Below are 17,760 nucleotides of genomic sequence, written 5' to 3' on the forward strand. Positions count from 1 at the left end.
AATGTATTTAAGTGATTCTTTAGTTGCAAATAAACTATCTTAATATGAAGTTAGGGTAAGGGGAAAAAAAGAAGGAAACAAAAATATCAATGGAATTTTGAATGTTTCCTAAGAGCCATCATACCATGGTCCAGGAAGGTATGATTCCCAGCTAGGGCTTCACACGCTGTTGGTGAGAGTCGCAGAAATAGAAAAATATTAAAGGAACCAAAAAGACTTCAAACGGCAATAAAAATGATTACATTGATTAAATCATGGGCAGAGATCTCTGTAAAACACATACATGTAAACTGGATTTAAAATAAACTCTGGGTAAGAGGAGGATCATAATCTACAATTCTTTTCCATGCTGCAAATACAAAAAAGGAAAAGGAGTTGTTCAAAAACATCCCAGGGGGTTCCAATGGCCTTTATGAGGAAAAACATCAGTGTTTACCAGCCACACAGGGAGATAGCTGGTACATCAGCAGGCTTTTTGGTATGGATTAATGGAATGCAACTGGGCAAAGGAGTATCTAAACAGGATATCAGGAACATTTTCTGAAGATTATTCCCAAATTAAGTCACTGACGCCTCACTAATGCAGTCATTTGAAATTGAGACTGGACAATGCATTTGAAAATAAGCTTTTATGAATCATCATTTGTTGGAAGATGGATAAAAGCTAAACAAAGTCTTTTCTATTTCATTGCTGATGATACTAAGAATACAGATGTGTAGCAGACAGGTTGCAGCACTCCTGGTGCTAAATATTCTAGTGGTTTTGGAGATGTTTCTTACTTCCCCAATTTCCTTCACACCAGGATGAAATAAACCTCATTCTTTAACACCAGTAGCAAAGCAACATCTCAAAAAAAACATGTGTGTTCAATGGAAGAGTATCTAAAAAACGAAAGTAAGAATTTTCCAAAGGTAACAGATTAGCCTCATCACCTCCAGTGTACTTATTAAAAACAAAATGCTGGATCTATGAAACACTGACCTTGAAATTTCATTTAGTTAAGTTTAACAACAGAAACAAATTCTAATATCTTATTTTTTAAAAGAACAAAATGAGAATAGGACATACGGTATTGCCTGCAACAATTGACTCTTCTAGCTGCTCAGAATTAACATTCAAAACTCACTTTTAACAGACAGAACTTCATCACATTCATATGAGGCATGAAGCCACCTTATGAAAAAGAAGGTTCTAATAAAATATATTGGGGCTTATATAAATATGCTACCATGTTTTACATCTGATTTTTAAAAACTTTTTGTTGAGATAAGATCTCTAATACATTCATTCATCTTCGAGCTTTTAGCATGTGACTGAATTTCGGAGGTTGGTATGTTTTTACAATACTGAACTCAGTTTAAACGTTAGAGGCTTACCTTGCATTGAGTAAACATGACTCAAAGAAAGCAGATTTGCTGCAAAGATTAAAAGAGAATGTACTTTAGACTTGGGTAGATGAACAGTAAATATTAAAAGCACTGATTTCAAATCAAAAACTTTTTAAAATCGCAAAAAACAAACAGCATCCCCAACACACACTTTCTCTCTTCCAAAGTCACGTTAAACATTGGTGGTTGTTTTTTAAACTTTGTACAAGTAGAAGACACATTCCCCATGGTGTTTAACTTTGAAAAGTAAAAGCTACATGAGACTATGAAAAGATACATTTGTTTACTGTAGAAAGGTACAAAGTGAATTTTCAGTAGCATAGAGTATATTAGTTGTAATAAAGACAAAACTGTTAAATGTACTCACCCCTTTTCACTTCTGAATTAAATAGTGTTGCCACAATTTGAATTCATGTGTCTTGTCTGCCATATGACAGGTACCGTTAATGTATCTGTTAACATCACTAAATTTACCTTCTTAAAGGAAGTTAAATCCCAAGTAGTATTCTTGGGGAACGAATAATATAATCTTACATATTCTTTCATAAAAAAAAAACAACCTGACTTTCAGCTGGTTACTTTCAGAGAGAATGCACTCATTTAGAATTCACCTGTGTTGTTTAAACAGAAAGTAATAGTACTTTTAGAAAAATGGCTAAAAAGGTCAGTGTAACCAAGTATATATAAAGACGACCGAAATGCCTTACTAACTATCCTATTAAACAAAAAGCAAGCTGTCACATACATTTTTATTTCTTACACAGAACCGTCAGCATGTTAAGATACATAGAGCCCTGCGCAGATACAAAATTTGTATCCGCATCATAGCCGCAAAAATGACCCGCAGATATAAAGTGGATATCTGTGGATTTGCAGAGCTCTAAAGATAAAACCAGAGGGAAAATGTCACTATTTCAGATAAAATGTGACAAGAAAAAAAAATGGTCATCTTTGCAAGACAACATTTGCCAACAAAGAGGTCACAAACATACATAAGCAAAACTGGAAGAGAAGGAACACAATTTTATTATAGCATGTTATTCTATACATAGGAATAGACAGTGAAATCAAGGATTTGTAGTCCAAAGATAACACTATTTGACTTACTTTTGATAGCTAAGTCATCCTTGAGGATGTTAGTGTATTCTTCAGCAGAGAGTTGAGGTGGCAAGCCACCCACAAACAAATTTACCCGCACGACAGATTTACTATTTTCTACAATGTAAAATCTTGTTTGAGTCATCTGACGTATTGAAGTCTAGAATAAAGAAATCAGAACTAATCATGCTACAACACGTTATATAGCAGGAGAAAACACACAATGTCATAAAAAAAAAATCGATGTAGCTCTGAAGCAATGCCAGTCACAACCAGAACTTTGTGCTCGGAAAGAATGACAAATTACAAAACCTTATGCTCCAAAACCTGACTGTTCTGTTTATGAGCCTATATAGAAGCTGCAGCTCCTCAGTTTAATGAAAATTAAAATTACCCAGAAATTGAGAAAAAAAATTCCCCCAACTGATCAGAAAGCACAAATCAGATTGATTATTAATTTATTTGTTTACCTTTCTTATGTCTTTAAGTCTGCTAAGGATCATCTCCTGGTCATCCAGCACCATTCGCTGCACTAGAGAAATAAAAGCAATGATAGCGTTTTTCTTTAAAAAGTCTAAATTATTGCATAACTCAAATAAAAAGCAAAAGCAAATAAAAATGACTATTTTAGGGAAATTAATGCCTTGACCTATGTTTTACCACTTTCTTTAATATTAAATACAAGTAGAAATATGAAAACACAAGCTACAACCCATATTCAGCAGCAAAACTCTGAAGAGGCTTTAAATTGCACTACTGTTAATTTGCACAAAGCTTTTAAGTACCCTTCTGGACCCACACCCTTAAAATATATATTTATTTTAAGGATAGTAACATTTTGCAGCAAGCAGATGATTGGGAAAAACATGATTCATCCTGACAGATAAAGAAGAAAACACTAACCACGACATTTTAATACATTACCATTGTGGCAAACAGATGCACGGGTTATGCATGACCCTAAACAATAGCCCTTTTGCTCTACTGCTGCAAAACCAAATCATCAGCAAAAGGAACATACAAAACATAAACCCCATTCACAGGGCTCTGTGATGAAATAATTTGACGAAGTCTTTGATTTTTGATTAAATAATTCATTATGGTTATAAAGGAAACAAGGGAAGGTTACAATCACATGTTAAAACTCTACTTAAGTATTTCTGTGGCCTACAACACAAGAGTATTCGAGTGCTTCACACGCTTTAATTTATCCTGCCACTGTACAGATTGGGAACTGGAATACAGAGTGTGAGAAACACCTTGGGCAAGTCACTTAGGGTCCATCTCCACTGAAAATAAAAGGTGTCTTTCAAACTCTGGTTCGCTAACTCTGGTAATACAGCAGTAAAGACAGCACCTCCACTTCTAACTCGGGTTAAAAGCATGAGTTCAACCCCAGGCTCCCCTTGCTGTATCTCTCTATGCAGCAAAGCGACGCATGGGCTGGCTTCTCCGAGCTTGCTTGACTCCAGCTAGTGCAACTAGTGAGAGCAGTGAAGACAGTGAATTGTGGGCTTCAGCTCAGGCTAGTGAGCCAAGTGCATAGCCAGGGTCCATGCCGGGCTGGTACTACATGCACTGAAGCCAGCATTGGGATGTCTTCACTACTATTGCTAGCTACCCACACAAGCTGGATTCAAGATAGCTTGGGTAGGCTAGGCCATGCGCAGCTCTGTAGACCTAACCCTAGGGGATTTAACTCAAGCTGCTAACCTGAATGCTGTGTCTTCCCTGCTACTTTAATCCACATTAAGAACACCTTTTTTTGCAGTGTAGACACATCCTTAGCTCCTTGCTCAACCACAGAGTTCCTGCAGGACTGGGCTGAACCCAGATCGAGAGTCCCAGTCTAGCCTCTTCACCACCAGGCCGTCCCTTCAACCAGAGCAACACAGCCGCTACAGGGACCCGAGCATCCGGCCCTACGTGTTCCTGAAAGGTGCTTTGATATCCCTGAACTCAGATTCTTGTTTTATTCATGGAATAGATACAGCAGCACCAAAAAGCTTCTCTGCACTGGCCTGTGTGTGATCTGCTTTAATAACAAAAAGTTATTGACCCCAATTAAATAACAGCTGCCATCAAAGGGTATCTCCCAAAAAAAACAGTCCTTTTCATCAGTGGGTAAGTATGCATCAGAAAACTAGACAGCTAGGTGAAATTTCTCATGCAAATAATTTTTTCCACTGAAAAAATGCAGATTGGTGTCAACCAAAACAATTAACAAATTCAGGTCAGTTTTGGCAAATGGTTTCAGTCAAATAAAAATTTTCAGTAACTTCTAAACAGTTTGTTTCAGCATTTCTGAAATATGTTTCAACTTTTTGTTTTGGAATTTCACTATTTTCTTTAAAAAAATTAAAGCCTTCAAAAACAAAACTTTCAACCCAAAACTATTTTTTCGACTTTTGCTTTTCGTCGGGGGGAAGGGAAAAAAAACAAAACAAAACTCCGTTTTGGTTCAACTTGAACTGATTTCTGCCCTCCCCCCCCGCCCTGTGATTTTTTGGTTTGGCCACTAACCTGAAAAATCTCATATTTGCACATCTCTTCAGAAAACACAACCTTGACATATGCTTTCTTTTAGTACAAAGAAGGAAGAGTAAAGTATTAAACAAAAAATCTATGGTGACAATTTAAAAAATAAAAGCATTTCTGATTCAATATTTCATCATTTTTCAGCATAATTATACACCAAGTATCTATCAGTTATTGAGGGATCAACTGTAAAAATTAAATATGGATGTATTAAAATCAAAATACTTAAATGCATACTACAGGACTCAATTATGGAAAAGCAAATAACTCTTGATTTACCTTGCTTACTGCCCATAAGTACTTCTAGAAGTTTGAAATTCTGGAGGCATTCCGTCTGCGAAGAGACAACACATTTAGATGTACATTGTAATAGGTAATACATTTGCCATAGTTTTGTATTCTTTTAGTAGTTACATTATAATATTAACAGGCACAAGAAAATTAAATACCTTAAATTAAATTGAGACACAAGCTGGGTGAGGCAATATCTTTTACTGTACCGCTTCTTTTGGTGGAAGAGGGAAGCTTTCAAGCTCCACAGAGCTCTTCTTCGGGTCAAAGCCTCAAGAAGAGCTCTGTGGAGCTCAAAAGTTTGTCTTTTTCCACCAACAGAAGAAAACCACAATGGAAGATACTGAATTGTACTTTTCCTTCTCTAGAAAAACCTTCCCTTTCCGTTTCCATTGTCTCTCCCACACAAAGCCTCAAACTTCCCCATTTCTTAGCTAACCAACGTAACCCATAAATCAACTGGAGAGAGAGCTGCTGAACAGCACAGTTAACTCTCCCCGCTCAGAAGCTGGTGGGCCTATTAACACATATCCACACAGATGATCTTGCCAAAGGGAGCAGAATGGGGAATGGAACACAGCTCTCACAAATGGCAATGAAAACACTGGCCTATCAGGCCAACCAGTAGAAATAGACTTCACTAACAAGGTATATTAATTATCTAACAGCTATTGACACCACAGATCCATACTCTTGGGAGCAAAACGCTACTGCATGAACATGGGACTGTTTAAAGTCTTGACACATTAGGACGGGGGAGGAGGAAGAATCTTATCTACATACCCCTTAGCCCTTGCCTAGAATCATTCATTCAGAATAGAAGAGAAACACCCCATACTACTCACTTCAGACACACACAGAATGGGCAGCTAAAAACCTGAATATCAGATTAAAATAGCTGGTATCCTTACTATTAAAGAATTTAATAATATGATTGTCCAACACTGCCCTAGATACGTCTGCTACACGGGACTGGTGAAAGCATACATTCAGTGTTACCATTACTCTAGTGGAATAGCTCATGAGACTTTGGGGACATGATACCTTTCTAACAGGTCTTGACTAGGAAGTGACAAAATCCCTAACTAAAATCCCTAGGTTCACTTTTTTTATTAATTGAGGCTGAGGGCATTTGGAATCTCTCAAAGAAAGACTTCAACATCCACAAGCTTTGGATAATCATCGATCACCAGTTGACGTACAAATGTATCTGCTCTGCTGGATATGAGAAACATTGTACAGGAGGAGCTTTCACATAAGTCAGAATTCCCCCTGCTAAGATGATAGACATTCCTGCCCATGGAAACCTACATGCCACACGTACATAGTGTTTCAAAGTAGCCAAAACCAAGAGCTATGTAGAGAGCTATCTCAGAGGATGCATTACTGTGAATTCCCCACAGTTTCATCAGCTCCAGGGTATGTGATAGCAGCTGCTAACCAGAGAACTACGCACTACTGTGAAGGAACTGAGCTTTTAGAAACTAGTAAAGCTGTCAGAATTTTCATTCTAGCTCCAGGACTGCATATTTCCACCAAATAATCATTGAAATGTTGGGCTGGAATGGACCTTGAAAAGTCATCTAGTCCAGCCCCCTGCACAGAGGCAGGACCAAGTAAACCTAGACCATCCCTGACAAGTGTTTGTCGAAACTGTTCTTAAAAACCTCCAGTGACTTCTTTAAAACACAGCAACACTGTGGGGAAAGAGGGAATTACACTTCGAGAAGACGTCAATTGCACACCAATTCCTTACTAGGACAGATCTGATAAAAAAGACAAGAGGGACAGGGAAGCAGATGCAGCATTGAAGTCGCTGGGCCAACAATTCAATCTCTCAGGGGAAAGAGATTACACATTTTAGTCACACCATCATCAGTTCTATACTAGAAGAGATGTAACGTTAATCTCTAAATCCTTAATGAAGCAGACAAGATTTGCAGAAACTGGCAATATTATATGGTCAGATCATGAACCAGTGGGAATAATATTTGATAGCTGGGATGGACAATCAGCAAAAGATAGTTACACTCTCTAATTAAATATGGGCTACTTTTGCAGCCGATAAAAATCTCTATACCTCAGATACTCCAGGCTCTGAAGTTATTTGGAAATATCCTGAAGTAGCAGGCTTGCCAAAGATAAGCAAAATTGATAAAGAAACTTTAGATTTTAAAAAAAACAGAAGAAGAAATCCTAGAGGCAACAGAAAGTAAGACAAGTGCTAAAACTCTAGGACCCATGGCTCTCCAGCTGAATTTTACAAGATATTTGAGGAAGTATTCGTGGGTCCCTTGAGAAGCACCTAGGGGAGGAACTTCCAGAAACTATGAAAGAAGCTTCTGTGGTGGTTCTCCCTAACAATGGAAAAGACTTTACCTTCTGCACTCCTATACTGCCATATCACTGTTAAAAGATACAATTCCCTTGTTATCATTAGACAGAGAAAGCTTTTAATAGAATAGAATGGAACATTTTGTTTCACATCCTGTCCCAAATGGACTTTGGCCTCCAGTTCCTTTAATGGATAATGCTCTTCACACCAGTCCAAAAGCAGCTTTGCGAGTTAATGGGGTTAAATCCCCGCTTTCAATTACACAGAGGGACTAGGCAGGGATGTCCATTGTCTCCTTTACTTTTTGCACTGGCTATCAAGCCTTTTGCCCAGAGGATAAGGGACAATGGATCGATCACAGGAATAAATTTTGCAGGACCACATCAGAAAACAGCACAGTGTAAATACTGTTAGCCTACCAGAATTTTACATATATCCTTTAGCAAAGGCTATTCTATGGGTTTGGAACAGAACTAGAGGTAAAATAATTTCATTTCCCTCGCCAACACCACCCATTGCAAATAATCCAGATCTTAACCCTAATAGCGAACACAGAGAGCTTCAAACATTGAGCACGCTATGGAATACACCCGGTTGGCCAGCTATTTGTTAAAGCAACTCTTAACTTATTTAGAGATCAAAACTAACTTCAACTGGCCCCCTCTCCCTGGTACCAGTACTTTCAAGTCAGGCATTATGGTTCTTAACTGTCTAGTTTATACAGAAAGCGAACTTTAATAGATGTGATAGCAACTGGACAATTAGGAAACAAAAAAATTATAACGGACTTATATCAATCTTTGTAAACAGCGTTCCTAACAAAATTTCAGAGACAGAGCTTTCTGCATTGTGGTCTTTTTCTGAGACCCAGAGGTGTCCAAAACGCATATTGGACTTTTCACCTTCTGATCAGAACCCTGAAGAGGTACCATCTCCAAGGGGCTTCACAGCCAAACCTTCTTGAAACAGTAGGGCTTTCAGCCTGCTCTGGAACTCCTTGCATACTCTTGAATCATAGAATATCAGGATTGGAAGGGACCTCAGGAGGTCATCTAGTCCAACCCCCTGCTCAAAGCAGGACCAATCCCCAACTAAATCATCCCAGCCAGGGCTTTGTCAAGCCTGACCTTAAAAACTTCCAAGGTAATGCATTCCAGTGCTTCACCACCCTCCTAGTGAAAAAGTTTTTCCTAATATCCAACCTAAAACTCCCCCACTTGTTCTGTCATCAGTTACCACTGAGAATAGTCTAGATCCATCCTCTTTGGAACCCCCTTTCAGGTCACTGAAAGCAGCTATCAAATCCCCCCTCATTCTTCTCTTCCGCAGACTAAACAATCCCAGTTCCCTCAGCCTCTCCTCATAAGTTATGTGTTCCACTCCCCTAATCATTTTTGTTGCCCTTCGCTGGACTCTCTCCAATTTATCCACATCCTTCTTGTAGTGTGGGGCCCAAAACTGGACACAGTACTCCAGATGAGGCCTCACCAATGTCGAATAGAGGGGAACGATCACGTCCCTCGATCTGCTGGCAATGCCCCTACTTATACATCCCAAAGTACCATTGGCCTTCGTGGCAACAAGGGCACACTGTTGACTCATATCCAGCTTCTCGTCCACTGTAACCCCTAGGTCCTTTTCTGCAGAACAGCTGCCGAGCCATTTGGTCCCTAGTCTGTAGCGGTGCATGGGATTCTTCTGTCCTAAGTGCAGGACTCTGCACTTATCCTTGTTGAACCTCATCAGATTTCTTTTGGCCCAATCCTCTAATTTGTCTAGGGCCCTCTGTATCCTATCCCTACCCTCCAGCATATCTACCTCTCCTCCCAGTTTAGTGTCATCTGCAAACTTGCTGAGGGTGCAATCCACACCATCCTCCAGATCATTTATGAAGATATTGAACAAAACCGGCCCGAGGACTGACCCTTGGGGCACTCTACTTGATACCGGCTGCCAACTAGACATGGAGCCATTGATCACTACCCGTTGAGCCCGACAATCTAGCCAACTTTCTATCCACCTTAGAGTCCATTCATCCAGCCCATACTTCTTTAACTTGCTGGCAAGAATACTGTGGGAGACCATGTCAAAAGCTTTGCTGAAGTCAAGGAACAACACGTCCACTGCTTTCCCCTCATCCACAGAGCCAGTTATCTCTTCATAGAAGGCAATTAGATTAGTCAGGCATGATTTGCCCTTGGTGAATCCATGTTGACTGTTCCTGATCACTTTCCTCTCCTCTAAGTGCTTCAGAATTGATTCCTTGAGGACCTGCTCCATGATTTTTCCGGGGACTGAGGTGAGGCTGTCTGGCCTGTAGTTCCCAGGATCCTCCTCCTTCCCTTTTTTAAAGATGGGCACTACATTAGCCTTTTTCCAGTTGTCCGGGACTTCCCCCGATCGCCATGAGTTTTCAAAGATAATGGCCAATGGCTCTACAATCACATCCGCCAACTTCTTTAGCACTCTCGGATGCAGCGCATCCGGCCCCGTGGACTTGTGCTCGTCCAGCTTTTCTAAATAGTCCCGAACCACTTCTTTCTCCACAGGGGGCTGGTCACCTCCTCCCCATGCTGTGCACCCCAGTACAGTAGTCTGGGAGCTGACCTTCTTCGTGAAGAAAGAGGCAAAAAAGGCATTGAGTACTTCAGCTTTTTCCACATCCTCTGTCACTAGGTTGCCTCCCTCATTCAGTAAGGGGCCCACACTTTCCTTGACTTTCTTCTTGTTGCTAACATACCTGAAGAAACCCTTCTTGTTACTCTTAACATCTCCTGCTAGCTGCAACTCCAGGTGTGATTGGGCCTTCCTGATTTCACTCCTGCATGCCCAAGCAATATTTTTATACTCTTCCCTGGTCATTTGTCCAATCTTCCACTTCTTGTAAGCTTCTTTTTTGTGTTCAAGAGCAGCAAGGATTTCACTGTTAAGCCAAGCTGGTCGCCTGCCATATTTACTATTCTTTCTCCACATCGGGATGGTTTGTCCTTGCAACCTCCATAAGGATTCTTTAAAATACAGCCAGCTCTCCTGTACTCCTTTCCCCCTCATGTTATTCTCCTAGGGGATCCTGCCCATCAGTTCCCTGAGGGAGTCAAAGTCTGCTTTTCTCAAGTCCAGGGTCCGTATTCTGCTGCTCTCCTTTCTTCCCTGTGTCAGGATCCTGAACTCAACCATCTCGTGGTCACTGCCTCCCAGGTTCCCATCCACTTTTGCTTCCCCTACTAATTCTTCCCAGTTTGTGAGCAGCAGGTCAAGAACAGCTCTGCCCCTAGTTGGTTCCTTCAGCACCTGCACCAGGAAATTGTCCCCTACACTTTCCAAAAACTTCCTGGATTGTCTGTGCACCGCTGTATTGCTCTCCCAGCAGACATCAGGGTGATTGAAGTCTCCCATGAGAACCAGGGCTTGCGATCTAGTAACTTCCGTGAATTGCCGGAAGAAAGCCTCGTCCACCTCATCCCCCTGTCCGGTTGTCTATAGCAGACTCCCACCACAACTTCACCCTTGTTGCTCACACTTCTAAACTTAATCCAGAGACTCTCAGGTTTTTCTGCAGTTTCATACTGGAGCTCTGAGCAGTCATACTGCTCCCTTACATACAATGCAACTCCCCCACCTTTTCTGCCCTGCCTGTCCTCTTGGGTTGAATGTGCTGCAGACAGAGCATCGCGAAGTACAGCAGCACTCAACAAACAGCTATTACGGGCAGCCATGCTGGGAAGTCTGCTGGACAAGAGTTGCACCTTTGAAAGCCTGGTCTCTTCAACTTCAGGTCTGCCATGGAACCAGTAATGGGAATCCAACAGCTCTCTCTAAACGATACTAAAAATAAAACTTGACTTAACAGTTAACTTATCCTAAGTCTAACACAAACTATGAAACAGTAAACTAAGGCACCACGGTCTTCTAAGTGAAGGAGCTGGCTCCAAAGGAACCCAATAGGTGTATGTCCATCTGTTGCTGTGGATGGAAGATGCTAAGGCAGCTGAGGGTATTGCATCCCATTTTATCATCTTGCCCTTGGCACGTTCAGGAATGCAGATGGGAGGGACAGGAGAGATGCATGACTGCGCCAACAGGCCCTGCTATGAGAAGGTTCCACCATGTGACCTGCACTAGCCAGCACATCCCATGAGCTGGACAATGCAGAAGACACCTCAAACAAGAATGCAAGGTTTTCTCCAGTTCCAGCAGGACTCGGTCTTGTGTATCAGCCTGATTTCAATATTCAAGAGATACACAAGCAGAAAAGACGTATGCTCTAGATTGAGAATTCTCCTCTTTGCATGTGTAAATTTGCTTGGCCCGTAAGAAATGGACGAGGCTTTCAGTATAGAGCTATTCGGTCTGTTGTATTATTCAGTGCGGTAGCCGTGTCAGAAAGCTTGTCTCTCTCACCAAAAGAAGTTGGTCCAATAAAAGATATTACCCTACCCACCTTGTTTGTCTGTTTTATTATGTTCAGGTAATGTTTTACCCCCAATTTTGGCACTATGCAAGGCAGGAGTTATCATTTGCTGAGCATTAAGACTATCTAGTACAGGGAAAGTCATACATAAATTTTTTGTAAAGTATGCTTTTTCTTTTGAATGAACTGTTAGGATAGTTCATACAAGGCACAAAGAAATGGTTATGAGCTTTATATTGCTTACCTGCCGTCCTAATTGCAGGAGAACTTCTTTAATTACTGTCTCGGTGGTGCTTTCCTTATCTATTCGTAGAGAGATATATGCCATTCCCACTCTAGACAAAAAAAATCTTTAAAATTAAAATCACTTATGCAGTTGGATAGCTCAGGAAATTGTACCAGGATCCGAAGAGCTTCCCTCTAAGATCCCAGTTACAATTCAGCCCCATTCAGTAAAAAACTTGTTACCAGCTTATAAAATTCAGCTGTCCACAAGCCTCAGTCCCACTCACATTGGACAGGTGGGAACCCACTATCCCGGAGACCAGTCATTGAAGCCTCAATACTGCTGGTGACTTCACACATGTAGGCCTGTATGAAGGCCCACTGAAACCCATGGGCCTCTGTCTGTGCAGCCTCACTTGCAGGACCGTGGAGTAAAGTTTTTGTCAATACAATTGGGACCAAGTTGGCAATCTCAGCAGTAAGGACAGATACACAACTCATGAAACAATTCGGGAACCTTTGGGATGAAAGGTGCAACTATAAAATGAAAGTGACTATAAACTGATCAGTCTTATTTCACTGTGGAGGGTGCATAAAATGCAAAACAGTTTCAGTAGTAAAAAACAAGTAAGGTTTAAAAAAAACCTGTTTTAATCATCTAACCTATTACTAACATGGAAAAGAATGTAACATACATACCTTTATCTTAATGTTCCCTTTAAAAATATGAAGTTCTCACAAGAAAGCTTCTGCTCATCATTTGTATATGGATACAATTTGCTTAAAAAGTTATGTCTCCTTGGATTAATACGTGCTACAACTAAACAAAGATGCCCGATCATGCACAGGCACCTGTTGACTCTTAAACATGCACGATTGGGGGCTAAATCATGTAATAGTTAATGTCAGAGTCTAGAAATGAAGAAAACTGAAAGCTAAAAAAATAAATATCTGTTACACCAACAGAGATCCTTGAAAGGTAGTGGATTTTGTCCTCCTTTACCCTCATGCAACTTTAAAGACTGCAACACATTTTCCTGGCCACAACAGAAGGCAAAATTGTCTGAGCAGAGTAACCTTGCAAAAAGAAGGAAAGCACTCACTTCAGCCAACCAGGATAAATTCTTATTATTTCGTGATCCTTAGATTTGGCTCTGATGATCCAAGCTTCGGGAACCGCCTCTCTGAACACTGGACCTGGGTTGGTTTCTTCAGTGGCATCATTCCTGTTGATGATGTCATCAGAAAACAAGGTCTGCTGAGAAAACGTCTGGAGCTCATAGTGCTGTTGATCATCATTTACGTAGTATGCCCTCAGCGCTGCCTCCTACGACACCACAGAAAATAGAGTGATTTGCCCTCCTCTGAAAATGTGCACTGATGTATGGTTGGGACACAGTTATGAAATTCAGTCAGTTCACTTACTCTAAAAGAGTCTTTTAAAGGAACATAAAAACAGCTGATAGGCCACTATAGAAAATAAGGATATAGTTTCGCAATGAAGTTTTAGTGATATAAAACACAAGAGCAAATTTCTCACCAGAATCCCAATATATAGCTTTTGATGGTGCCTGGAGTATTTTTGTCTAGCTATTGATTTATCATTTTAATATAAATGTAGTGAGATGCAATAGAGACACAGCTTCAGGATTCACTCTTGTACGAAGAGGTAAGTTGTACTTCTCTGTGCTGTGGGGCATACAGCTGCCTGCCTTTCATCCAGGTTTAAATCAAAGAGACCACTTTAAGCCCTGGATGCGCTAATCATCCCTGCTTCATAGCCACTCCGTTCCCCAGGTCCACATCACCCTCTTTGGGGCTCTCCTGGCCAGGTAAAGACACTCCACCTGCAGCAGAGGGAACTTTGTAGCCTTCCTGTGCCATTACAGCCCAGTTCCAAAACTGGAGACCCTCTATCACAGCCTGCATCACCTTCAGCCACCACAGACCCTGGAGCGAATATGTCCCAGGATGGCACTTTTTGTGGACTAGGAATTTTTTTTAATTTGGGAGAAGACAACAGACAAAATAATTATGCTTGAAAAATACCAAGCAATCCTAAATAGCAAACATTTTTTGCACTGCATATTATCTTTAGATGTGGATCATCAACAGTAATTTTCAAAATTTCAGTTAATTTTGAGCACATTATCAATGCAGAAGAGGTATATAATAACAGTTATTTATTGACTGAAGCTGAAAAACATTGGTAATATTCTATATAGGTTCCTACCCTGCATCTATCAGAGTGCTTTTAAGAGTGAACACAGGAAGAGCTCCTATCTTTCTGTCTTTTCCCTCATTCAGCAGAGTGTTGGGTTTTTATTCAACAGCAATTTTAGTACGCCTCGTTTGATAAACAGAAAAATGGATATAAGCAGCAGTCTTGAAAGATCGTTTGTTTCATGTACGTGTAACCCTCTGATGACTTTCCAGACTGAAGTTAAAATAATTAAATACTATATATTTAGAGAGAAGAATAGGGGGCTTGTTAGCAACCCTGGTATACCAGCCAATATCCCAGCTATCACTAAAACCATATTTGAATGTTCGACAGGATAGGTGAGTTACAGCTTAACACATAATGGTTGCTGCATACATCCATGAAGTCTCTGCAGTCTGCACATCTAACCTCAGTACCTCATAAAATGGTCGGAAGTACCAGAATATCAACAGTGCTAGATAGAACCAAATTATGTTCTAATATTCTAGCTAGGGTACAAGCAGGTTTTGTCATCGTCATTGTGAGATGCATTACATTTGTAAATCATTGTATGTTGGGATAGCTGGAAGCCAACATAATCTATCAGACAAAAACGTTATCCATTTGAGAGTCTCTTACCACAACCTCTTCACTTTTTGCAATCCTTGGAACGGAAATCAGTCGAAATTGATTGCGTTTTACTGCATCATTACCATCAAATATCTTTAATGTTTGTTTACCTAAAGAAAACAAATATTTATGTTACAACAACATTTAATATATTCATGTCACAATAAGAAGTGTGTACGCAACTTGTGGACAATGCAACTTACAAAAATCTGTTTTTAACCAGTTTTAAAGAGTAACATTCATTTGCATTTTCTTAAGTTTACTTTTATTTTCCTGCTGTTAGGCTAAAATGTAACTTAACAAGAAGAAAATGAACTAAAAATTTCTTTCAAATGGCAATTTCACCATCAGTTTTCATCCAAGTGTTTTGTCCACGATTTTCTAATTATTTCCCCCTTAATTTCTAATCTTTACCAATTCAGCAACATGGAACCCAAAACAACAGACTGATGCGTCAGAACAGTTGTGGCAAGTCTGATGACTATGATTTGGAGAACGAAACATTGTTTAAAATAACCAGTATCTACAAGCCAATTACATGTCAAAGGGAAAATTTAAAATTGCCCCACAAATTTTTAAAAATTAAATGTTTTCCTGATCTGCATTATATTTTAAATCTAAAATCTTCAATAAAACTGCAACAAATCATGAACTATAAGTAGACAGCAAACTAATACCTCCCAAATGGTGACGAATCAAGGCTTTTGGTTTCAGCCCTCCACAAAATGGAGGTAGTAGTGGAATCTGGTACACTCCACTGAACATTTTTTTAAAATATTAGTTAATTACACAAATTTAAAACAAATTCTAACTCTGCACACAAATCTTGCAGAACGTTTGGGGGTTTTTTAAGCCGGTGTAAGACCACCAATCCAACAGAGTCATCTTGCCACCTGCAACATGGGGGTCAAATTTGTTTCATTAATAAGTGGCTACAATCTGAGGAACACCTTTCACTCTTCTGATCCCATTACTACAGAAGAGGTGTGGGGAGTAGGGGGGTAGTTATATTTAGTCCCCTCCACAGTCTCCAATGAACAGAGAAGTCCAGCAATATATCACGCTGTTACCCAGTTTCCTGCACAAAAGACAAACCGTTTTTGCTCTAGAGGTGTGATTAACAGTTTGAACTCTAGGTCACTCTTCACTGGCAACGTTGGGAGCATTCTCAAACAAATCCGATGTCGTAACCAACCCCTCCTCATGCATTCAGCACACACTGATATGGTCACAAACCCAGCACAACCTTTAAGGAATGTGGGCAAATACCTTTTACCATTAAACTAATAAAAGCCTGAAAGATAATCCTTTTTGTACCTTGATATGAGGCATGTGAAGAATGAATCCTGAGCTCAACAGAAATAAATGTATGTGCACTTAATTATGCTGGTTTGCAACTTCTTCCCTCACTTGGAATTAGTTCAGAGTATGACAGCAAGGACTCAAGGGGTTTTGCCCGCAAATAATCTTGATATCTATGTTCCATTTATTGTGTTAACCCATCAGAATTTCCCACAAAAAGAGGACAGCAGATGAGACGGGTGGACATGGATGAGTAAAATGAAAAACTAGCTACTGCAAAAACAAGGTATAGAAGCACAGAAACCTACAGAGATATCTATTCGACACTGGTGAGGCCTCATCTGGAGTACTGTGTCCAGTTTTGGGCCCCACACTACAAGAAGGATGTGGATAAATTGGAGAGAGTCCAGCGAAGGGCAACAAAAATGATTAGGGGTCTAGAGCACATGACTTATGAGGAGAGGCTGAGGGAGCTGGGATTGTTTAGTCTGCAGAAGAGAAGAATGAGGGGGGATTTGATAGCTGCTTTCAACTACCTGAAAGGGGGTTCCAAAGAGGATGGATCTAGACTGTTCTCAATGGTAGCAGATGACAGAACGAGGAGTAGTGGTCTCAAGTTGCAATGGGGGAGGTTTAGATTGGATATTAGGAAAAACTTTTTCACTAAGAGGATGGTGAAACACTGGAATGCGTTACCTAGGGAGGTGGTAGAATCTCCTTCCTTAGAGGTTTTTAAGGTCAGGCTTGACAAAGCCCTGGCTGGGATGATTTAATTGGGGATTGGTCCTGCTTCGAGCAGGGGGTTGGACTAGATGACCTTCTGGGGTCCCTTCCAACCCTGATATTCTATGATTCTATGATCATCTCTTTAATCAGGCACCCAGACACTACAATGATGGGCAAACCATCAACACCGACAATAAATACGCAGCCAGGGAACTTCAATATCTTGCTGCAAGCTTTCAGAGCCATCTGAGACATGGAAACAGCATCTCCGATGGATCATCTCTGGTTCTACTATATATTCTGTCACCACAATTAACAGGCCTGGCTTGGAACAAATGGTCCATACCAAATTACGCTCATAACGAACAGAATCTTTCCAAACAAAAGGCCTATATTTCTATGGCCCTTGCCCTTGGCCTATTGTCCAGCAATAGGAAGTGCTAGACTTCTATTTCCTTTCCACTTTTCTTAAGAGGTAAAGCCCACACATTGTAAGGGTACTGACAGAGATTTGGGGTGGGGAAGAGGGCAGGAAGGTATTTGTTAGTTTTCCCCCTCCTCTATGATTTTGCTTCTCCATTGCCTCTCCCACCCCCATCATAACACAAAAGT

The 17,760-nt window shown here is 40.4% G+C and overlaps 1 protein-coding gene across 3 annotated transcripts in view; it reads right to left on the reverse strand.

Annotated features, from left to right (window-relative positions):
• DGKQ (diacylglycerol kinase theta) overlaps window positions 1-17,760 on the reverse strand; it is a 173,503-nt gene that overhangs the window by 39,599 nt on the left and 116,144 nt on the right. For all 3 annotated transcript variants that reach the window (XM_074953594.1, XM_074953597.1, XM_074953595.1), the window contains 7 exons: window positions 15,130-15,230; window positions 13,391-13,614; window positions 12,307-12,397; window positions 5,305-5,359; window positions 2,958-3,019; window positions 2,497-2,647; window positions 1,378-1,416 (listed from right to left, as the gene is read on the reverse strand). In XM_074953594.1, coding sequence (XP_074809695.1) covers window positions 1,378-1,416; window positions 2,497-2,647; window positions 2,958-3,019; window positions 5,305-5,359; window positions 12,307-12,397; window positions 13,391-13,614; window positions 15,130-15,230 — 723 coding nt within the window. The remainder of the gene's footprint in view (window positions 1-1,377; window positions 1,417-2,496; window positions 2,648-2,957; window positions 3,020-5,304; window positions 5,360-12,306; window positions 12,398-13,390; window positions 13,615-15,129; window positions 15,231-17,760) is intronic.

Source organism: Natator depressus, chromosome 5, assembly GCF_965152275.1.
Source record: "Natator depressus isolate rNatDep1 chromosome 5, rNatDep2.hap1, whole genome shotgun sequence".
NCBI lineage: Eukaryota > Metazoa > Chordata > Testudines > Cheloniidae > Natator > Natator depressus.